We start from the raw sequence: 23,874 nt of genomic DNA on the forward strand, positions 1-23,874 counted from the left end.
ACTATTATGGGGGAAAAAATATGGGTCCTTTGCCCCCTTTGGAAAAAAATACATTTTTACAGAGTTTGTGAAAGACTGAGGAAGGTCTTCAAATCAAGTCTCAGATGTGTAACACCCTTCACAATTAAAAATAAATATTTTATGTAACTGAAAATGGAGACTGGGGAGAGAATATTCTTAAATTTAATAAGTTTCATGAAGGAAAATGAAATTAAATGAATTGATAGTTACATATTTAAAGGTGCTACGAAAATAATTTTAAAATAATATATTTTTTTCTGAATGTCTCACCCCTCACAATGGAATTGCCCATTTGGTTCAGTAACGGCTGATTTGGTAAATTTTAGATGCATTAGCATGAACACTGAGTGCAATGAATTGCAGATATCAAACAACATAATCTAAGTTGTATCAGCAGCTCATTGTCAATTCAACAGTCCACTTTGAATACTTTAATAATTTCCTAATTTCGAATCCCATAGAATTTGAATCAAATTACCTGAATCTTTGTACCATTCGCCATTCCTAATAAATGAATATGGTGAAATAACGCATGGTAAAATAGGAACTTGATTTCTAATGGCAGTGAGGAAGGCTCCTTTCTTAAAAGGCAGGAATTCAGATCGCAGGTAACCACCTCTCGTTCCCTCTACGAAGACCACGACATTACACTGTGTAAGTAAAAAAAGTAATTGTTTAATAATACATACAGATCTTACAGGAAAGTGTAAGCTTACAAATAATCTCAAATATACAATTTAGATTTTTTTTTCAATAATATAAATATATCTTGTAAGTTTTAATGTTTAGATTTCATTAATGTCCAATGTTAAATTGTATGCTTTACATTTGAAGTATTATAATTAAAGTAAAAAAAAAGAGCAAAAATTTTTTAATAAATTCGTTGAAGAAGCATGATAATCTCAGATTGAAATAGTGTTTTTTGAAGGGACATCACTATTATGGGGAAAAATATGCCTCCTTTAGAATTAGAATTAGAATTTCTTTATTCATGGGCGAAGTTCAGCCTGTGGCTGCTCTACCACTTAACCCCCTCACTGGAAAAATATCATTGCTTGACCCTCTCTAGAAAAATACCGCGGACGTCCATTCCCATTTCATCGATATTTGGGTATTGAGTAGGGTATGGGAATAATTTTCAGCAAAGGGACTATTTTAACCTCAGGGTGCCTACCTTGTCTTTTAAGCGCTCGTCTGCTTGCTGGTTGAACAGCTCCCGTTCTTTGGGAGAAGCTTTTCTTTTGATGAAGATGCAGCCCGTCAACCACAAGTAAATACCGCCAAAACCTACGTAAATGACTTCCTCCTTCATCACAGTGACTGCAGGCAAGACTGGGCTGCAACTGGCGGATATCACTACAAAAAGAGCAGAACATTATTATTAATACGCTATTGTACTGTACACACATAAATAGTTTGTTTCAATTACGAAATTTGGTATAGATTTTAGAATCATAAATAAAAATTCATGGTAGCTTTTATTAATTTTGGTAAATACGAGTATGCACAGAATCACTTGATGCTAGTGAAGAATCATTTTCTTTGTCATTTAAATAAATCAGCAGCGCTTTTTTATTAATTCCAAACAAATATTTCTTTATTTGTAAACCCAATGGTAGACGTTAATAGTAGGCAAATTGGCTCTCACTTATCGGACAAGACTCAAACAACCTTTTAGTCTAGCCCCGCCCTTCGTCTTCTGACGTCAGGCTAAATGCTTTCGTTATTAGGTTAGGCTTGTCAAATTTAGTTACGTCTCTTAGCATAAACAATTCCTTTCTGGTCCAAATATTATTCTGAGTATTGTCTTTCAAAATATAAATGTAATATATATACTTTGGCTACTTGGATTTGGAACCTCAATATTTTTTTTAAGCAATTAATCTACATACGATATGGTTTTGAAGTGTAAACGTATATTTAGTTCTCTTTGCTAACTATTCTTGAAACTGTGTACACGACGATGAGGAGACAGATGATACAAGATAGATAGGCATATTATGTACGTCAGTAGTTGTGTAGATAGGTATACTCTGTCCCGGGAAGCTATGGAGCGAAGCAACGAAAGCAAAGCTCTGCGTAAGTAGTGACCCCAGAAGGCTCGACCAATGAACAAGTGCGAGGGAACGGAATTGCGTAGAGGGGGAGAAAACGACTACAATTACCAGTCTTTGCAGCGGCGTGTACTGCTTCACTCCGCCCGCTCGCTTTCTCCCCTTCTGTACCGTTATGAGCGGCCTCGCTCCAGAGATGCCAGGGATACAGTATAGCTTTAACTTAGTTGTATTACACGTCGATACCACAAACGTGACACATCCCCTCACATGCGCCATCCTCTTGCACAGTGGGTGATTAAATGTACAACCATGGATAGACTCATCACCCTTCTCCCTGTAGCCATTTCATGACAAGCGGAAACGGGTTACTCTTGAAAAGTACTTTTCCCAACAAGACGTTCGTTTTTGCACAAAATGCATAAAATATATACACAATACCAATTTGTTATTACTAGGGATAGGATTTTTATGGCTTGGCATATATTTTGGTTAAGGGTTATGTGTTCCCCAAACATATAGAAATTCATATTATGAAGAAAGTAATAAAGTTAAGGTGCCTTTTAAGGGCATATTTTGGCATATTTGGCCATTTCTGCGTGATAGAGCATATTTTGATGGATTTTCGGTCATATTCAGCATATTTTTGCATTTTCAAGAAATATACAGTCATTTTCGAAGTGGATTTGTTCTTATTCCCATTTTTACTCGAGAGATTTTTTTTTCCCTTGGACTGTAGCAAAATCTTTTTCATTTTTATTTGAAAATTTAAAAAAAGTCTTCATTGTGCATTGCAACTCAGAACCCATCAAGTGAACTAAAGATAGTACGTATGTGAAAATATCTCAGCATTTAGATATTCATGTTTGAAACAGTCCAGTTATAAGGGCATATTTTTCAAATTATAGTGCATATTTTGTAAAATTTTAGGTCATAAAAATCATAGCCTTAGTTATTACATAACTTTTTCTAAAAAAAAAATTAACCATTTAATATACTCATGCTCTGTCCCAGCTATCTATAGAGCAAGCGAATGAAAACGAGTCTGTAGTGACGCGAGACGGCTCCACCAACAAACACGTGAGTCGACGGGATTGCGTGGAGGGGGGAAGATACTGGAGTTACCAGCCTTCCCGTGTACCCCTCTGCCCACTCGACCCCCCTTTCTCTTCCGGTATGCGCGGCCTTCCTCCAGAGATACCTGGGACAGAGTATAGTGTATATGCAACGTCCACTCCTTACTTAGAGCATCCAATGAGGTCTGATGGTTGAGTACAATCACCGCTGGTCCCTCAGACAAACGTACATTCTCAGTTCCTCTGACTTGGAGGTCAATCCCAAGCAGTCTGGTCAAAATGAAGCACAGACTCTCGTACAGCCTGTTAAATAAAGATGGAACACAAATTCATTAATGGAATTGTATGCAACTGTCAACAAAAGTAGAAATGGCCTAAACACTGATCAACTTACACACTGTAAAGATGGCATTATACTGAGAAGAGGAAAACATACAGAGAGGAAAATGCAGATAACGATTGTACAGCCACGGACAGTTCTGGCAAGAAAAGATCCTATTCAAAGTCATAGAGATTGCTAGAACACAAAAATGTCCGTGACTGGACAGTCATAAGTAGGGAAAGCATTTTAAGGCGCAAAATTATGGTCGGGAAAGGGAGAAAAAGGTTCTGGAAAAGGTTTCCAAAAGGTACAAAAAAAGTGCTGATAAAATACCTTCAATGCTGCTGCTGCTGCTAAAAAAATAAAAAACGCCCCCAATGGGCTCGCGGGGGTGAGTGACGCCCGACCTGAGTCAACTGGCAACGCTTTTTATATAGCTGACTGTTCACACTTAACAAGTTTGAAGGCAAATATATCGCATAACAGAATTACCTTTATCACTGTCGAGCCACGAATTGCATACATTGTATTTTCCAATGTGTCCCTAACCATTAGTTGCCATGTAATTCTTTGTCTTAACTTTGCCAATTTGATTTGCTTACGTGGAAGGTGCAGCAAAGATAAGGACATGAGACATAATTTCGCACTAGATGATGCTAATTTATTTCAATGCTATCGAAATGCGCAAGAATATTTAATTCCAAAGTATAAATAAAATTTCTAATCACCTTGAACAACACTAACAGTCCATACAGTATTGTGTTAATGAGGAATTGTTCAAGTTATGCACGTGTTTTGACTCACTTGAGCCAAAACTCTGAATTTAGTGTAACTTCTATACTTTGTGTTCTCAGTATTTTAATAAATTTTTGCTGCCTCATTTGTCATGTTGCTTGTTATTATCACCAGTTATTTTTTTTCCTGACCAGTTTAAAGTGACATCTATGCTGCGTTCTTTAGTTTAAAATGACTCTTGTTTTGTAAAATACATTTCGTGTGTTCTTATTCGGTTTGAAATGACACTCATGTTGTAAAAGAGTTATTGTACAATTCAAAGTGGCACTTATGCTGTAGAATATATGCGTATATTGTGCGGTATCAAATAGAAATTATGCTATAAAAATAGATCTTCTTCAGTTTAAGATTATGCTTATGCTGTAAAACTAGATCTTGTTCAGCATAATGACACTTATACTTTAAAAATATATCTTGTTGAGTTTCAAATAACACTTATTATGAGGGAAAAAAGCTGTTCTTGTGTTGCGTCCACTCACTGAAAAGTAAATGCATTAGTTGAAAAGAAATGCATCAGTTGAAAAGTAAATGCATCAGTTGAAAAGAAAATGCACCAGTTGAAAAGAAATGCATAAATTAATCAGTTGAAAAGAAATGCATAAATAGTCTGTACCTCACGCAAAATGTTTTTCGAGAAAGATTCAGGAAAGTACATCAAAAACACATCAATTGATGCATTAAAGAAATGCATCTCGACATGTGACCACCAGCAGTGACACTTTGCTTGCAGCCCTTCTCCTGGTGGTTTTCGTGGGTGAATGTTTCGCAAGGAGAACCTGTTGTGTGAACGGGCCACAATAGCTTTCGCAGTAGAGTCATTCCATGCCAAATGAACGCAGATATTAGCAATTTCGAACCTGACCATCTCCGATTTTCATGAAATTTGGGAGTTGAAACTATGAATGGAACTTAGTAACTATGAAAATGTTTAGTTTCGTGCGTCTTGTAATTGTTAAATTATTCAAGGTCAAAGTTAGCATAAATTGCCCTTTTTGAGCCCGCTTAGCTATACTAAATGTGCTGTAACTCCGACCGTATTTCGCCTAGGAAGCTCAAATAAAGCTTATTGTACAGGAATTTGAACAAGCTTTCCAGTTATATATATCAAGCCTACCATTGGATAAAAATATAATTTTGTCACGTGACCTTGACCTTTGACCTTGAATATCTCAAAACATGTCATCACCAAAAATCGTGAAAAAAATATATTTGGTCCCTCATACCATACTCTAAAACATATCAAAAAATCATTTTGGGACTGCAATGGGATCAGAAGATACAAAATACTATGTGACTGATAAAAGCCCCATTACATGAACTATGAAGAGTCAAATGTCCCTTAACATCCCCTACAAAATGTGAAGGAGTTATCCTGGGTATAATTGGTCATGAAAGAAATAGGTTAGGCACAGGGAGATATCCCTAGCCGTGTGTGTCAAGCGCAGATCCGGCATATTGTTGACCGCCATATTGAATTCAACGCAAAAATTTCAAAGGAAAGGGGGTGATGTGATATATCAAATCAGGCTAGAATTTCCCGAGAAATGAAGTGACGAAGGTTTATCCAACATATATTTAAACAGCAAAAAGTTATTACTGCATGCTTGTAACCATTTTCTCCTTGTCGAGGTGTTAAAAACAAAGCATTGGAATGCTCCTAACGTGTTAGGAACTCATCGAGATGACGCTGACATCTCGGGAGAGAAAGAAGTATACGCATCATTCCATATGATTTTAATCAGCGACATTCACCAAATAGTTGAATAGTGAAGAATATTGGGAAAAGTATCTCAAAACATTACGTGACACTTCCTTTGGAATGAAAAATTCTTCAGTGACGAGGCTAATTTTTATGTTCACGGTGAAGTTAATAAAAATAATATGCAATACCAGTGATTTGCCCAGCTGAATGGTTGTTGCTGATAAGCTAATGATGTGGTATAGTGTATGGAGAACTGGAATGGTTGGTCCATATTCAACAACGGAACCTTAAATGGTGAGGGCTTCTTAGATTTGTTAAGTGAGCAGGTTTTTTCCTCCTTGCTTACGGGATATGGCACTTTTCCAGAGTTTTCAAACAGGACAGAGTGTGACCACACTATGTGGACATTGTGGCAATTTCTTCATGGTAAAGTTCGAGGTAGATTGATGGGCAGACAGGGATCTATTAAAAGGCCTGCACATTGCCCAGATCTTAGGAGGACCTTTACCTTCAGAAACGTTTGAAGAGAATGGTGCATGCACTAACTAAAAGTCCGTGATATTGACCATCTGAGAGAAGGAATAGTTGCTGCTTGCGATGTTGTTGCACATGCTACATTGCCAAATGTTCAATGTGAGTGTAATAGACGTCAACGAGTGTGCTCACAGGAACATTGACAACATTATAATGTGAATATATCGTAAGTTAAAGATATGTGTATAACTTTTTGCTGGCTAAAGATACGTTGGAAAAACTTTCGTTACTTCATTTCTCGTGAAATTCTAGCCTCATTTGATATATGACATCACCCCCTTTCCTTTGAAATTTTTGCGTTGAATTCAATATGGCGGTCAACAATATGACGGATCTGCGCTTGACACACACAGCTAGAGATCTCCCTGTGCCTAACCTATTTCTTTAATGACCAATTATACCCAGGATAACTCCTTTACATTTTGTAGGGGGTATTAAGGGACATTTGACTCGTCATATTTCATATAATGGAGCTTTTATCAGTCACATAGTTACACGTATTATTTTGTATCTTCTGATCCAATTGCAGTCCCAGAATGATTTTTTCATATGTTTTAGAGTATGATATGAAGGACCAACTACATTTTTTTTCACGGTTTTTGGTGATGACATGTTTTGAGATATTTAAGGTCAAAGGTCAAGGTCACGTGACAAAATTATATTTTTATCCAAAGGTAGGTTTGTTAAATATCACTGGAAAGCTTGATCAATTCCCTGTACAATAAGCTTTATTTGAGGTTCCTAGGCGAAATAGGGGCGGAGTTACAGCACATAGAGTATAACTAAGCGGGCTCAAAAAGGGCAATTTATGCTAACTTTGACCTTGAATAATTTAACAATTACAAGACGCACGAAACTAGACATTTTCATAGTTACTAAGTTTCATTCATAGTTTCAACTCCCCAAATTTCATAAAACTCGGAGATGTCAGGTTGTGGGCTGTGTTTATTTCATATGGAATGAATCAGTAGTCACCCCGAGTGTTAACCCATTCTCCCGACATTTTTTTCACAAGGCGTACGTATGAAAACTTAGCATGGAAAGGGCCATTACGTAACCCTCCCAATACCGGTTGATTTTCGGCGCCATTTGATAACATTCACTACCAACACTCACTCACCTACAAGGTCAGACACAACACTGCTCCCGCCAGCAGACCCATAGTTCCAGCATGATACGCCAGGTGGCAGCACCGAATCTCGAAAATGGTCGAATATAAAGCGAACAACCTTCTGTATTCCATTCAATAAAGATTGTTATATCTTTAATAAAAAAACAATATTCCTAATAATAATGAAAATAAACTACTGATTAACAATATAATGAGTACAAATCAAATAGTTTGATGCGTTTATTTATGTGTGCAGTTTCACATATCGCCCTGCAACAAAGGAAACATTAAGTTTACACTAACCTTGAAGGACCTTTCCTTCCTCTCCTTAGAAGCTCATAGGGTATTGCCAGAAGAGGGATGATGATGAAGTAGGCTATTGCGAATAGAATGAAAGAAAGTATGTAGCTCACCCTCGCGTTGATCAACCCCATTACGACATGGGAAGGGTTGGCTTCTAAAATTTATTTCCTGGAATGAAATAAGAGATTTTCAATGTTAAATACTCCAAAAATCGAGTAAATGAATACTTTTAAGTGAATAATGTAATTGCAATGTAAACAGACATCAGATGACTACTCAGTTGCCCGTTGATTCAGCTTTCGATAACTTACACTCGGCTAGAAATAATTTCCAAACTAACCAGGTGAAAAAGTATGCACTTGTTCTTTTCTGTATATCAATTCAATTCAGTTTTCCTTTATGAAAGGGCAAGGTTCAGCCTGCGGCTGTTCTACCACCTATCCCCGATGGATACATATACATACTAAATACATTCTACATACTAAATGTTTGTACAATAACAAACAAAGAAGAAAGATAGAAACATAAAGAAGACACAAAAGGAACAAATACAAAATTGAGAAGAAAGGCTCGTCTACACACTAAGGAAAGAAAAAAGATTGAAAATAAATACACAAAGGATATGTTAGATATTATGTGAGTTGGCACCTGGCAATATTGTTTACTCTGTTTTCCGGGCAATAGCCTGTGCAGTATTTTCCTTGTTCTATGCTGTGTTATAGTACTGTCATCCCGCGCAGAAAAAGTATGAAGATTTTCCTTGTTTTTTACTGTGTTCTGTATATGTTCTTGAGAATATAGTCAAAAGGATATTAGCAGCGAGTCTTTTATTTCTGGATCCAACATTTATTGGCGACCGTGACAGGACCTGTCTTTCTTTCTGTGTTGGACCGGAGAAGAAGTAAGTGCAAATATCCGAAAAATGTCAACGGACATTGATCGTCTCAAGAAAAGCCGTGCAGTGGCTAGGTCAGCTTTTACACGTGTTTCGGAGAAGATTGCAAATGAGTTAGCGATGCAAACTCCGGACAGGAATGTTATTCATGCAAATATCCAGTTGCTTGAAAATAAGGCAAGTGATCTGCATGCGGCTGACATATCTGTTTTTGATTTGATGTTGGAATCGGGTGCTAGTGAAAATGAGTTAGGGAAAGAACAGTCAGTGTCGGATGATTATCAGTGTTTGTTCAACAAGCGACGTATTGAAGTGTCGAACTTTTTGAAGTTGTCGGAAGGAAACTGCTGTCAAGGCGAGTCGTTTTCGGAAGTAAAGAATCGAAGATTCAAGTTACCTAAAATCGAACTGAAGAAGTTTGGAGGGGACTTGAAAGAGTGGTTACATTTTTGGGGACAATTCAAGAAGATCGATGAAGATGATACAATTCCTGCAGAGGACAAGTTTCAGTATTTGATACAAGCGACAATTGAAGGTTCTCGTGCACGCCAGCTTGTGAACAGTTTTCCACCAACAAAAGAAAATTACCCGAAAGTTGTGCAGTCCATGAAATCACGTTTTGGTCGCGATGATATGCTCGTGGAAGTGTACGTGCGTGAACTGCTAAAATTGGTGTTACAAAAGGTGTTGAACCGTCAAGAAAAAATTTGTTTGAGCACTTTGTATGACACACTGGAGTCCCAACTTAGAGCATTAGAATCGATGGGTGTTACCAGCGACAAATATGCAGCAATGCTGTTTCCATTGGTGGAGTCCAGTCTCCCTGAGGATTTGATGCGTGTGTGGCAGAGAAGAACATTGTCTGCAGCTGAGGAAAATAATGAGACAACACCGACCGGAAGACTGCAGTCCTTGATGTCATTCCTGCGAGCTGAAGTGGAAGGAGAAGAACGAATCAACCTTGCAGCAGCTGGGTTTGAATTGGATGGTGCAGCAGTGAAAGTTCGGAAGAAAAGGTGTTCTCCACCGCGTCAGCCTATTATCCCCAGTGCGACAGATTTGTTGAGTGTCAGTGGTGGTAGGGAGAAAAGTTGTGTGTTCTGTGGTGGTAAGCACAGTTCATATGATTGCTTTAAAGCCCAGAAAATGTCTCTCTCTGAAAGACAGAAGGTTCTAAAAGATAAAAAGTATTGTTTTGCATGTTAAAATTTGGTCATTTTTCGAAGAAGTGCAAGGCCAATTTGAAATGTATTGTTTGCAAGAAAAAGCATGTTGTATTGATGTGTCCTAATATTTCAGACAAAGATAATGATTCTGACCATTATTCTGAAGGCAAAGAATCAAATGCTGAGGTAAACAATACACTGATAAACCAACTTGAAAATCCGCATGTATTCATGCAGACATTGGTAGTAGATTTGAAAGGTAACTACAATAGGAGCAGGAATGTGAGAGTTCTTATTGACACAGGTTCACAAAAATCGTATATATGCAAATCTCTTGTAACAGGTATGGGTTATAACTCCATTGGCAAACAAAGTTTGATACATTCGCTATTTGGTGGTACCATGTCTAGTCCTTGTAATCATAATGTTTATAACGTTAAGGTATGTAGCATTGAGAGAGAATATTCGTGCACATTTGATGTTCTTGATCAAGATACAATATGTGGTGAGATTCCTTATGTAACACCAGGTGTTTGGTTAAATGAGCTGAACAAAAGTCAAATAAGGTTAACAGATACTGGTAAGATGAAAGGTCCAGTTGAAATTCTTATTGGTGCGGATGTTTGTGGTAAATTACTGACTGGCCATGTTGTGAAATTAAAGTGTGGTTTAGTGGCTGTGGAAACTCAGCTGGGATGGACACTTATGGGTAAAGTTCCAGGTGAAAACAGAAAATCAGATACAGCTTTGTTGGTATCGAATTTATATGTTGGTGAAGCCGTAGCTGATCTGTGGGAACTGGATACCATAGGAATCAAGGATCCCATTGCCAAGAAGTCTGCGGAAGAACACACACAGGCTGTCAAAGAACAATTTTTGCAGACACTGACATTCAATGCTGAAGGAAGATATGAAGTACAGTTACCATGGAAGGAAGATTGTTCGCCTCTCCCCACCAATAAAGAACTAGCAGAGAAACGACTTTGGTCAACTACACAGAAGTTGAAACAAGAACATCTGTTGCAGAGTTACGATGAAGTGCTACAAGAATGGTTGTCCGAGGGAGTCATTGAGGTGGTTCCAGAGGATGAAACAGAGAATTTTGGCCATTACTTACCCCATCGACATGTAGTGAAAGAGAGCAGTAACACGACAAAAATTAGACCAGTGTTTGATGCTTCTGCTAAAGTAAAAGGACACCCGTCTTTGAACCAATGTTTAGAACCTGGACCCAACTTGATTGCTCTTATTGCTGATATTTTACTACATTTTCGGAAAGGAAAAATTGGAGTTATAGCAGATATTAAACGAGCTTTTTTACAAATTGCTGTACACCCTGAAGATAGAGACTACCTGAGATTTCTCTGGTGGCACGATATTAATACTGGAACGGTTCAAGAATTCAGACATACTCGTGTAGTGTTTGGTGTTACGAGCAGTCCATTTCTGTTGGGTGCTGTTATTGAACATCATTTGGATCAAGCATTGCAGAGTTGTCATTTCGGGAAGGAAGACTTAGCTTATACAGAAGATACTATTTTAAAATTACGAGGTTCCTTTTATGTGGGCAATTGTGCCACCAGTGTAGACAATCACAAAAATCTCCATAAATTTATAAGAGAATCACGTGCAGTTATGGCTGAAGCAGGTTTTGACCTTAGAGGGTGGGAGTATTCAGTCCCTCAAATGGTTGATGAGGACATTAGCCCTACTTCAGTGTTAGGACTCAGTTGGAATCCTCAAGCTGATACATTTACAGTTAATTTGGACATTGAAGATGTTGAGCCCAAGACAGTTTCGAAACGTGTGATATTATCTGTAGCACACCGTATATTTGATCCTATAGGTTTTACTTGTCCCGTGACTCTTCTACCAAAATTGTTACTTCAGCAGACTTGGGCAGAGGGGCTCGGATGGGATGAGCAAGTTAGTGAAGAAATAAGAACACAGTTTTTAAACTGGGTACGAGAATTACCGATGCTAAAAGAGGTAAGGATACCCAGAAGTTTCATGAGCTGGGATTATGAATCCAATGAACTTAACTCTATGAGCATTCACGTGTTCTGTGATGCTAGCAAAGTGGCATATGCATCAGCAGTTTTCATGAGGGTTGACACAAGGAGAGGTGTTAGCGTACAATTGATTGAGGCAAAGGCACGAGTGGCTCCAAAGAATAGTACAATTCCTCGGCTAGAATTGCTTGCCGCAATGGTGGGAGCAAGGCTACCAACCAGGATTCGAGAACATTTGAATTTAAAAGATAACTCCATTATCTTTTGGACTGATTCTTCTACGGTGCTGACTTGGATTCGACGAGAAGGAGTTTGGGGAGTATTTGTTGGGAACAGAGTTAAAGAAATTAGAAAACTGTCTGATCCCAGTGCATGGAAATATGTACCCAGTGAAATGAATCCAGCTGATTTTCCTTCAAGAGGTTGTGATGCAAGGCAGTTGTTGAGATCCTTATGGTGGGAGGGACCTCATTGGTTGAAAGGAGATCCATGTGAGTGGCCACCGATGGAGTTTCTTATCAACAAGGAGGAAGTTGACAGAGAAAGAAGGAACGTGCTACCTTCATCAACGATGCTTAGTATGAAAGCTCAAGATGCTGAGTCTAGATGGTATTACAGATATTTCTCTAACTATAACCAAGTGATTAGACTCATTGGATGGATCAAAATATTTTTGTATAATAGTAGAAATTCGAAGAATCATAGATCTGGAGATCTTGGTGTTCGCGAACTTCAGGAAGCAGAAAATGCAGTATTAAGACTAATACAACAAGAAGCATTCCGAGGAAATGATGACAAATCCCTTTCCTCTTTGTGCACATATGAGGGCAAGGACAAGATTATTCGTTTGAAAACCAAAATTATTGCCAGAGAAGATACTGAAAATTTCAGGCTTCCCATAGTTCTTCCAGCACAACATCCAGTCGTTAAATTGATGATAATGTATTGGCACAAGAAAGCATGTCATGCAGGTGTAAACATATTACTAAGTATTTTAAGAGAGAGATAAAATTACCTAAGAAACTATTATTGTTTGATATGCCAACTCAGGTGGGAGGATGTTAGATATTATGTGAGTTGGCACCTGGCAATATTGTTTACTCTGTTTTCCGGGCAATAGCCTGTGCAGTATTTTCCTTGTTCTATGCTGTGTTATAGTACTGTCATCCCGCGCAGAAAAAGTATGAAGATTTTCCTTGTTTTTTACTGTGTTCTGTACATGTTCTTGAGAATATAGTCAAAAGGATATTAGCAGCGAGTCTTTTATTTCTCGATCCAACAGGATACACAAATTATGACACAATTGTGCTTGGTGTGATATAGTTATTACAAATACAAATTAATATTCCAAGGGTTGGCAACATGTAAGGGAGAAAGCAAACAAGCAAAATTAAAATGAAAATACTTGTTTTTAGGAAGTTGGTTCAGAAGTGAGAGCTATTATTCGTGAGTGCTGGAACGCAGATATTGTTCATTTAACAATAGATTTTTCAGTTTGTCTTTGAACTTCTTGCGATTAGTGAGGGACGTCATGGAAGGAGGAAGTTCATTCCACGCTCTTGCAGCTGAATATGTGAATGATGACTCGAAAACGATCCTCATCATCATATGTACATCTTAAAAAAAAATATGCATTTGAGTTGCCACCAATAGTTGTATAAACACCCTTATTGGTATAACACAACACCTTTTAAATCTATTTAAAATCTTTATGCGGAGTGATATTGTGCAAGTACGAACATTTCGGTAAAGTGTGTTCGAAAAGTCTCCGCACTCATACTTTAAAAGAAAACAACTAAGGCATTCATCTGGATGAGTTGGCAAGCCTGCCAGTAGGGATTGGTATGACCTTGAAGAACGAGTTTATGTTATCTTTTAGGCCCGATTGTATAAAACAGTTGATCCTCGATTAGCCAGTAAAATTGATGTGCAGTCACGCTGAACTCTGATTTTGTGTTGTATAAAAGTTGAACTGAGATTCAGTCCCTGCGATCTGCGATCAAAGTTGATCCGCGATTTTTCTCCGATCAGCAGACATTGACCGTAGTTCAGCTGTTGTAACATGGCTGTACTAACGAATATTTGCTTGTAAAATGTGTTGGAAGTGAACGTATGCGACAAGATGGGAGAATCAATTCATAAAATCCCGTTTCCATAATAATAAAAGAAGAAGCATGCACCACGAGGTGAACAATGATAAATATTTCTTCCATTTTTCTTTCTTTCCATATATCGTGTGTCATTGTTATTTACTGTTTGAAATACCATGTATTTTTTTCTTGAAATTTGCCTTAAATGACTGCAAGAGCATATTGTAACATTGTTTAATTGCACGATCAGAGAAAAGTAACTGGAGAACAATCGAGTGTTGATACAAACCGAAAATAGACCAGCTTACATTTTCTTGTTGATATGATATCATTAAAAAACTTATGTTGGGATGAAGAGGGAGTATATTTCGCTTTACTGCATCTAGCCAAGTGTTATTGCAATTCAATGTTGTCCGCAGAATGGAACAGATCATGCAACTTTGGTTGCAGTGTATATATCTACTGCTTTATGAACCGAGCACGTTGCATTTTAGTTGGTAAAGCTTTCTCTCCTCCCGATATATAAATTACACATATTTTATTTCGAATATTATTTGTTTTGTGCATAATTTACATCCGAGAGAACAAGCGCCACTGTTGTTTCAATATTTCTTTCCATTCGGGAAAACGCAAACACATTTTACATTTCACAACGTAGGCTATTCAAGTGCAAGAAAAATTCCGTATATTTCTTACAGGAACTAATGGTCCACCTGTAACATGTCGTGTAATCACAAAATAAATATAATGAACATCTCCTTACATGAACAATTGCTCCAAATCCGAGTATAAGAAAGTTGTTATCTCTCTTTTTAGCATTAAAAAGAAATACATATTTTTTTAAAAAAAAATATTTATGCAAGCATATTTTCTCCCCTTTGCAACCGAGAACCGATAGTTGCTTTCGTTGTCAAGGATAAATCATCCACGTGGAACGTGCACAAGCAATAAATGCCCGTTTAGTATCTAATTTGCGTGATGTTACTAAATTTGCAACATGTTCGAGTATTTACTACATCCAGCACCTCAGATTTATTCTTCATTCAAATATTAAATACATGCATTTTCCGAAACAGATTTTAAAATGTTTTCTGTTCAGTGCTGGACAATTGGCAACATCACAGGCACACTAGCGACATGTCTTGATTTGCCACGTTGCCAAACGTATTTCTTTGACCCAAGATCAGAATTTGATCTAAGATGGACAGTTAGCTTTATACAACATGATAGAAGCTTGAACTTAGTTCACTACCGGATCGTAGGTCAAATCTGATCTCCAGTTAGTGATGTTTATACAACCGCCCCTTGGAGCAGTGTCGCTGTTACAGTCCTCGGTGCGAGACTTACAATCACACATTGTCAACAATGGATTTAAAGCACGTCGCGGTGATGCCAAACGTAGGGACATGTCCCTAAGCATAGGGACTTTTAACTATATTTTGCCCGCGTATGGACAGATTTTGCCAAATGAGGCAAAACGTAGGGACTTTTTTCAATTTTGGAAAATAACATTTTATTGTGCAAAGGTGCAAAGCTTACTCATCGGTCAGTTGCACTTTCTTCGTGCTCAGTTTCCCTTTGTGTATGATTATCGCAACGTTGACACATCTTGCATTGCAGTTGCAGATTGCAGTTTGTTTCTAGCTTCTTAAGTTCACAGCTGTAAGTTGCAGAATAGCTTCTACTCTAAAAACAAAAGACAAGTTCGTGGTGAACTCGATAAAACAGAAAAACAGCAATCAAGAAAGCAACGGTTCTGAGACGCATGGCTTGAAGACGTGTTCAAAGGGTGGGTGGCGCCTGTACCTGGCGATTCTTTTAAGGCTTCGTGTAAAGCAGTGATGCCCAACCTTCTTTTGCCCATGGGCCACATTAAGATTTAGCACGATCTTCGTGGGCCAGAACATCTTCTGACATAAATAGCATACAAATCGAACGGCGTCGTTTAATTGCAGCTTTTAAACGCTAATATCGCAAACGTAAGATAATCCTTCACACATACAGACAATTAATATGTGTAAAAATAGCAAGAAGCCAAAATCAAATAATTAAAATAGTATTTTGGTACTTACAATTTATTACTGCGATGTTTGTGGTTGTTTTGCAGAAACTAACTTTTCAATGTCTGGTTCAAAACTTGACACACCAATCCGCAACACAGAATCAAGATGTTCGTCTGTAATACGATTTCGGAGTAATGGTTTCGCTCGTTTTAACACAAAATGTTTTTGTTCACATACGTACGTGCTAGCAAACACTCAAACCATTTTCAGCACTTGCTTCCTGAGGTTTGGAAAATCTTCAGGTGAGAGTTGAGCAAAAAACTCTGTTGATTGTTGTTCGCGAAACTTGTCGTGTAGAGATGCCTGACATTGCAGTTCAATGAGTTCTAGTTGCAGTGTGGCTAATGCAGTTGATGGATCTGCCGAAAACGGATTTTGAAAAAGACATACTTCATCACCCAGGTCACGAAAATCAGAAAATCGTTCGTTAAAGTTGTCTTGCAACAGCTTCAGCTGTTCCTGAAGCAATGTTGTGCACGTCGGAAAGTGCAGAAATTGATTTTTATCACTTTGTTGTACGAATAATTGTAGCTTTGTTTCAAAAGCCTTGATGTCTGCATATACGATCGAGATCAATTTACTTTTACCTTGCAGCTTTACGTTATAGTATTCATTCAAGTGGCACGTGATGTCGCACAAAATCGCCAAATCCCACAACCACGATGAATCGCTGAGCTCCGGCACTTAGTTTGATTTTTCTGTCATGAAAATATCAATTTCATGCCTCAGATTGAAAAAGCGTTTGAACACCTTTCCTCGACTTAACCAACGGACTTCACTGTGATACACGACATATTCGTGTTCTGATTCAATGTCACTCAGAAACTCCTTGAAAGTCCTGTGATTTAATGCGTGTGATTTGATAAAGTTCACAGTTTCGATGACAATCTGCATAAGTGCTTTAAGTTTAGAACCTTGCCACATAGATGTTGCTGGTGAATAATGCAATGCAGCTCGATAGGTCGTGAACCGTTGCATTCAAGGACCTTTTGACGTTTTTTGGCAACCAGTCCGTTGTGACGTCCCATCATACTTCGCGCACCGTCTGTTGTCACACCTACCAATTTATTCCAAGGAAGTCCAAGTTTGTTAATTACCGCAGACACGTCTCGAAACAAATCTTCAGGAGTGGTGGTGCCATGCATGCTTTGCATTGCACCAAGTTCTTCAGTAATTTGAAATTCACTGTTTGTACCCCGAATAAATACTAATAGTTGGGCAGTGTCACTGATATGTGTAGACTCGTCAGCGGCAATCGAAAATACCTCAAAAGTCTTAGCTGCGCTCTGCAGTTGTGACATAAGGTTGCTTCCCAAATCTTCAACTCGTCTCGTAACAGTCATGCGAGAAATACTAACAGTTTCAACCACACTTTTCTTTTCCGGGCACATTTCTTCCACAATAGCTAGCACACACTTTTTTATCGTCTCGCCGTCAGAAAATGGCTTGGCCTCTCTTCTCAAAATGTGAGCCACCCGAAAACTTGCCCTCACTGCTGTTTCATTCTATTGCCTTCTTTAGTTGAAGAGTTTCTTCAGTCCTACAATTTCGTTGCGTAACTTTAAAATTTTTTCTTCGCGGGATGATCCGACGTAATCATCGTACTTGTTTTAATGCTTCGTATCGTAGTGTCTCTTGGTGTTGCGTTCTTTAAGCACCGCCACAGTTTCTTTACATATGCAACGCTTTTTCATGCTGCTGCACAAAAAAGTACGAACTTGTCCATTTCTCCTGAAAGTTTCTGCTCTCGGAATCCACTTTCCGCTTTTTCCGCTCAGAAGCCATCTTCCTCACAATTATCCGCCCCAAAAACACACTCTAGTAACTGCCTGAAAGAAATGGTCAACCATAAGGTTGGCAGTTTCTTGATTGTTTCATTTTCTCTCTTTCTTTGTTTTCCTTGCATGGCTCAACAATGCCATGTGTTTCGTGCGAGCTTCAATATCAGGGTTGTATTCAGAAACTAATACACGGGTTTATGAGCGAAAATATTGAATACAGATTTCACATAATTACCAGATTCTGTAAAATGTAGGTTAGAAAACGTAAAAAAGATGGCGAAATTACATCATTCCCGTTTTCTTTCTGATGTAATGTTTCTGAACGCAACCCAGACTCTGGCCAGCGGGCCGTAGGTTGGGCATCACTGGTGTGAAGCGTGTGATGTGAAAACATTCAAGTCGTGATATTCACAAGAAACGTGTATCACAACTTCAGAGACTGCCATTGCTCACGTTATGGACGAGGTGTTGTTTTTTTTAGTCGCTTTACTTGGCATAGGGACATTTGGTCAGTTGTAGGCACATTTTGACTACGTCTGTAGGGACATTGTCGAAAAGTAGTTGGCAACACTGACGTCGCCCACTGAGACGCAGGGAAACGCGGTAAGATAACTTCTGTTGTCTGCTTCTATTGAAATCAAATGGTGTAACGCCCACTGAGACGCCGGAAACGCGTTAGTTGTATTCTGTTGCCGCGTTACTCTGCGTCTCTATGGGCAAAGACTTTACGCATGCACAGCGAATTGCTATCTTGGAAGCAGGTTTTGAGTATGTCATGTGAAAGATGTGTGGAGAAATGGAGAAGTCTATTTCCCGATGATCCAACACCAGGTATAATGGCAGTGTATGGTTATTTCAATATCTACCACCCGCAAAACCCCGCAGTGCGGGGGGGGGGGGCGGGAACAATTAAGCCTTTAGGGGGCCCTCAGCCATTTGCATAGAGGGTTCGTATATGCGTATGTAAAAAAATAAAGGTACTCAGAGGTACAGAAACGAATACAATATATACAGGTAAAGGTAAAGTTCCCTGTGAATATAGCATAATGCTACGAAGGCACATTTAGGGTATGTGGGTCTCACATATTGTCGATGTCGGCCATCTTGGAGGTGATGTGATCAGCACCACGCTGCGTCCGCCTTTACCCCCATCCCCCCGGGTACCATTTGGTTTGAGGCTGGGTGGACCCCAGAGCCCACATACCCTGGTTTGCCGTATTGTCAGTGTATTACCGACCTCAGAGATTGCAGTATTACTCACATTGAGTTTACAAATTATATTTTGTGCATTTCAAGATACATTTAACAAATGTATTTATTCATTACGTTGACAAGTTCCATGTATTATAAGCAAAAAAATTCTCAAACTTTGAGTGCGGGAACTTTTCGACCGCACTGTATAATAGGAGAATTGGGGGGAAAATATACACGTGGGGAATATGGGGACATTTTCCATCACAGCATGCGGTGAAAAAATCAACTTTGGGTTGGCAACATCGGTGGAGTCTTATTGTCACGTGTAACTGCGTTCCCATTTAAGCTGGTGAAGATAAGCGTTCTGGGCCTGTTTAAAAGTAAGTACTTCCCGAAATTATACTAAAAATTGCAGCTGATGTTATTATTGACTTTTAGGAGTTAAGATCTCAGCAGAATATTACTTGAGATGATAATGAAGTGACATGAAAAGAAATTCCTTTAAACACGCATGCATATATACTTCATGTAAAATTGAACTATTGCACAACTTGATATAAATGAATGAGATTAGATTACTGGACAGCATTGATAGGAAACATCTGTTATATTACAAAATTAAGCTTATCCTTCATCTAGCATTTAGCTTACCTTTCATATAAATTTCATCTCTTGCCTTTTGTATAGACAAGTCTTCAATTCCGTAATCGAAGTCGAATTTTGATGACTCATCACTTACTATCAATAATTTGGCGAGTCAAGTGAGTTTTCAAAGACATTTATTAGTTCTCTGGTTAGGTCCGAGGAAAAATGAACTCGAAATAGTTTCAATTTCACTCGAGAGATGGCGTGAGAACTAAAGCAGGAAGCTACTGCCACACTGCGGCTATTTACAGAACTAAGTAATCACACCGGCCTTTACAGTGGACGCGGCATGAACTGACTATATTTATCAATTTGCAACGCACATAAGCGTGTTACTTTTACGAAGATTTTTTCCCCATTGATTTGATTTCTTACAGCTTATGTAGAACGCATACAATAAATAATTGACAAATATTTCGAGTCTTGAAACCTACATTTCATTAAAGAAATAATGACGTTTGACGGAAAGTTAGTGTTTTACCAAAATCACCACAAATGGATGTTGATTACATATTTATTTAAGTCTTAAGTATAAAACAAACTATTCCAGATTTGTTAATAATAATAATCATGCATGTCTCAAGTGGCCTATTTTGCAAATAGTTTGTTAAGTTGTGAATCTTCACTTACCAATTAACGGTAGCATAGGAACGTTACTAATTTGTGAAGGCTCAAAGTTTACGAATCAAGTTTTTAAAATATTTCACGCCAAAACCACATCTTGAACCACATCCGAATAGGGTAGGTTGTGAGTTGCAAGATCACTTTTAATCTTTAATTTCTCTGGTAGCAGTTATTGTGTATTTTTAAAGTATAAATATATACTTTCTTGAGTGTAGAATTTCGTTTATGTACTGCCATGTTTAAATCACCAATATACTCGAGAATAAACAAGTGTTGCAACCACACCCGCTCTCTTTGTATGGATCCCAACTCACCAATAAACTAAAAAGAAGATCCAAAATGCGCCAAATGCATACAAAGGCGCCCGCAGGATTTTTTCTCAGGGGGGGAGTCAAAGAAACCTTTATTATTATTATTATTATTATTATTATTATTAGTAGTAATAGTGGTAGTAGTACTGCTATTATTATTGCTTTATAATAATAATAATAATTATTATTATTATTATTACTTATATTTTTAAAAAAAATACATACATTTATAATTTTCATACTCTGCATATCCATACATATTTGCATAACTGTGTACTTAGCATATTAATTCATTTAGGACAAAAAGCTGTTTTTTATAGTTAGATAGACTGAAAGTTTAAATGCAACCCTACTTCAATAATAATAATAATAATAATAGTTTCTGTAACTTACAGGCTGTAAGTCACAAAAAACAATATTTTTTGTTGTAAAATATTGCTAAAATTCAACCATTCGAATTACTCCTTTTTCCAGAAATCTCATGCGAGGAGTGCCCCCTGGCCCCTCCCTGCGGGCGCCCTTGATCAGATATATTCTTAACATAATCAGACGGTATCACTAATCTGTGGTATCACATTCTACTTACCTTAACAGAATATAGCATTCTATGGACAAAGGAAGCTACTAAATTACCTAACGCGGTATTCAAATTCAACATAAACCAGTACACCTGTACTTAAGGGAAAAAAATATGTTCTCGCAATACCAATCATGGACACAGAATACACCGTAATGAAATATATTTCTCACCATTCGATCACAATGTATAACTCATTTTTCTCAGTGTCAGCCATGAAAGCATGGAATACACTGCCAGACAAAACAAAATCAGTAACAAATGACAATCGTTTCACAAGCCAACTAAGAGAGATGATTCTGTGCTAGCAAAGGCTGATCACTAGAACACACTAAGTAATGTAAGACATAATACTACGAAGAAAATAGAAATTACTTGTCCCTTTTAATGTTAATATCATTACTCATTGTTTCACATGTATGTCTTATAATAATTATGAATGCTCATGTACACCTACATAGGTCAAATTATCTTAATCGCTTCTGATGTGTATGTATTGTAATTATGCATGTATAATCTTTGAATTACTGTAGTAGTATCTTCTACTCACTGTTATTCCAGTGCAGAAATTAAGGACCCCAATCGTGTGTCTGTGGTCTCGCTGACGTCAACGTTGACCAGTTAAGCGTGCACGTGTTCATTGAGTCAAGTTAGAAGCGGTGCCGAGTTACGCATCTTCACACTGACTAGACATGAAATGTATGAAGGGTACAGAGCAACATTGGTCTAACCAACTTCACCATAACTTTTGAATTTGCTGTGCATTTCTCGAACATAGAAGCTGTTCTATCTAGAGCAGTGATTCTCATACTGTGGTACGCGTACACCCAGGGGTATGTGAACGTCTTGAAGGGGGGTACGCGATCAGCTCGGAAGAGATAAAATACTCGTTCGAAATCTATAATAGACTGAATTTGAAGTCTAATCTCCTCTTGAAAGTTTCAAGTTCACAACCAGACATCAAGAAACTGTGTCAGGTTATGCAGACACATTCTTCTCACTAGAAACTCTGAGGATTTATAAAAGAACTTCAAAACTGAGCTTGACAGTTTGTTTACAAACTTATACGTGGATAAATATATGAAAAATAAAGTTTTCTTATGTACTGTACTTCTTAGCATACATGTTGATTGATTGATTTGCTTTTTTTTACTTCACTTTTTGTTCTACTTTTGGCTAACTTGCGAAGATGTGGATGAGTGATGTCATGATGAAATTGATGAATGGACACACAAACATCCATGCCCAGGACGGGATTCGAACCCGAGACCTCTGACGTCGTAGCCCAATGTGCTAACCGAGGGGGTCTGGGGGCCTGGGCTCCTCCAGTTCTCGTTCCCCCCCCCCCCCCCGCCTATAGAGAGCCCAATCTATAACTTTCAACAAAAGTCAAGCAGAAGTTGAAACGGAATATGATAATCAAATTCTCAGACAAAAGTTACATGTAAATAATTATGTTGTGTAATTACATATTACAATTTTTTAAAGTTTTACTCAAGTGCATTAGGTCCCAATTTTAAAAAAAAATTAACTTTGCCCCCAGCCCCGCCCGCAAACAGAAAGAAATCAGTATGTATGCTTTAATTAGCTTTGTCCTCCCCTATGCACATCACCTCCATCTCAGTTAGAAGTCTTGAGTTGAATTCAAAATGGCGGCCACCAATATAGCGAACGTCCGCTTGGAACATACCAATGCGGTTCCCCTAAGCCTAACCTGTTTCTATCATGTATACCAAGCGTAATTCCTTTACTCTTTATAGGGAGTGTTAAGGGACTTTTGACTAACCCTGTAGGCCCTTGTACGAGTATGTGACTTTGTCAACATGAGATCAAGAGTCACACACACACATAATATATTAATATATGTGTAATTATATATATATATATATATTTCGTATCCGCAAAACGTATTTCTTCAATTTTACAGGAGAAAGTGCTTACCGAACTGATATTCTGTACACTTTTGAAAGGTCGTGGAAGTGTTTCTTCCCATCGGTTAATTTATTTCGCCGGTAAATCATGTATTTTTGAAAATTAATGTCTCTCCAATGCACGAAAGCTGTTGCCTCTATGTCCTTCCACTACGTGAATCAAATGTTGCGTGCATTCGATGTTGTAAACCCGGTCAGTGTTTCCAACCACACCGTTGTTTTCCAGGAACATGACAATTTTGAAGATGATAATTTTAACTATGTTTGCCTAACCTAACCGAACCTAACCTAACCTTGTCGTGCATGGTTCGTGGGGCTATCCGTGAATGGTTCGTGGGGCTATCCGTGCATGGTTCGTGGGGCTATTTATGAATGGTTCGTGAGGCTATCCGTGAATGGTTTGTGGGGCTATCTGTGCATGGTTCGTGGGTGTTTTCGAACCTGAAAATAAAATATAAAATCAGTAACACGAAAGTAGGTATTTTTCGATGAAGAAGGTTGCAACACTGCATAAACACTGATCATGGAGAACGCCAGTCAAGATTTTTCCGCCATATTGTGTGTAACGTAAGCGAAAACGAACAAACGAACAAACAAAAATTACTCGATATGTCGAAAATTGAGGTTATTTACGTTAAAAAACAAACGAAATGGCACCTTCAAGAAT

At 38.1% G+C, this 23,874-nt stretch overlaps 4 protein-coding genes across 8 annotated transcripts in view; 3 read left to right on the forward strand and 1 right to left on the reverse strand.

Annotated features, from left to right (window-relative positions):
• The window catches only part of LOC146001481 (1-acyl-sn-glycerol-3-phosphate acyltransferase alpha-like), a 122,394-nt gene that overhangs the window by 1,325 nt on the left and 97,195 nt on the right, over window positions 1-23,874 (reverse strand). For all 5 annotated transcript variants that reach the window (XM_083138850.1, XM_083138846.1, XM_083138849.1 and 2 more), the window contains exons 2-5: window positions 7,919-8,086; window positions 3,318-3,454; window positions 1,196-1,377; window positions 500-671 (exon numbers count right to left, since the gene is read on the reverse strand). In XM_083138850.1, the coding sequence (XP_082994976.1) occupies window positions 500-671; window positions 1,196-1,377; window positions 3,318-3,454; window positions 7,919-8,049 (622 nt within the window). In that variant the 5' untranslated portion in view covers window positions 8,050-8,086. The remainder of the gene's footprint in view (window positions 1-499; window positions 672-1,195; window positions 1,378-3,317; window positions 3,455-7,918; window positions 8,087-23,874) is intronic.
• LOC146001772 (uncharacterized) lies at window positions 8,841-10,019 on the forward strand. Its single transcript, XM_083139492.1, has one exon. The coding sequence runs from the start codon at window positions 8,841-8,843 to the stop codon at window positions 10,017-10,019; it is 1,179 nt and encodes a 392-aa protein (XP_082995618.1).
• Window positions 10,565-13,000, forward strand: LOC146001773 (uncharacterized). The gene has a single exon (XM_083139494.1). The coding sequence runs from the start codon at window positions 10,565-10,567 to the stop codon at window positions 12,998-13,000; it is 2,436 nt and encodes an 811-aa protein (XP_082995620.1).
• The window catches only part of LOC146001480 (1-acyl-sn-glycerol-3-phosphate acyltransferase alpha-like), a 38,070-nt gene continuing 33,631 nt past the window's right edge, over window positions 19,436-23,874 (forward strand). The window contains exon 1 of the mRNA XM_083138845.1: window positions 19,436-19,499. The gene's annotated coding sequence lies outside the window, so the exon portion shown is untranslated. The remainder of the gene's footprint in view (window positions 19,500-23,874) is intronic.

This window comes from Lepisma saccharinum, chromosome 17, assembly GCF_977018435.1.
Source record: "Lepisma saccharinum chromosome 17, izLepSacc3.1, whole genome shotgun sequence".
Classification (NCBI taxonomy): Eukaryota; Metazoa; Arthropoda; class Insecta; order Zygentoma; family Lepismatidae; genus Lepisma; species Lepisma saccharinum.

Coding starts and splice junctions, on each gene's coding strand:
- LOC146001772 (XM_083139492.1), top strand. CDS start 8,841: ATGTCAACGGACATTGATCGTCTCAAGAAAAGCCGTGCAGTGGCTAGG.
- LOC146001773 (XM_083139494.1), top strand. CDS start 10,565: ATGAAAGGTCCAGTTGAAATTCTTATTGGTGCGGATGTTTGTGGTAAA.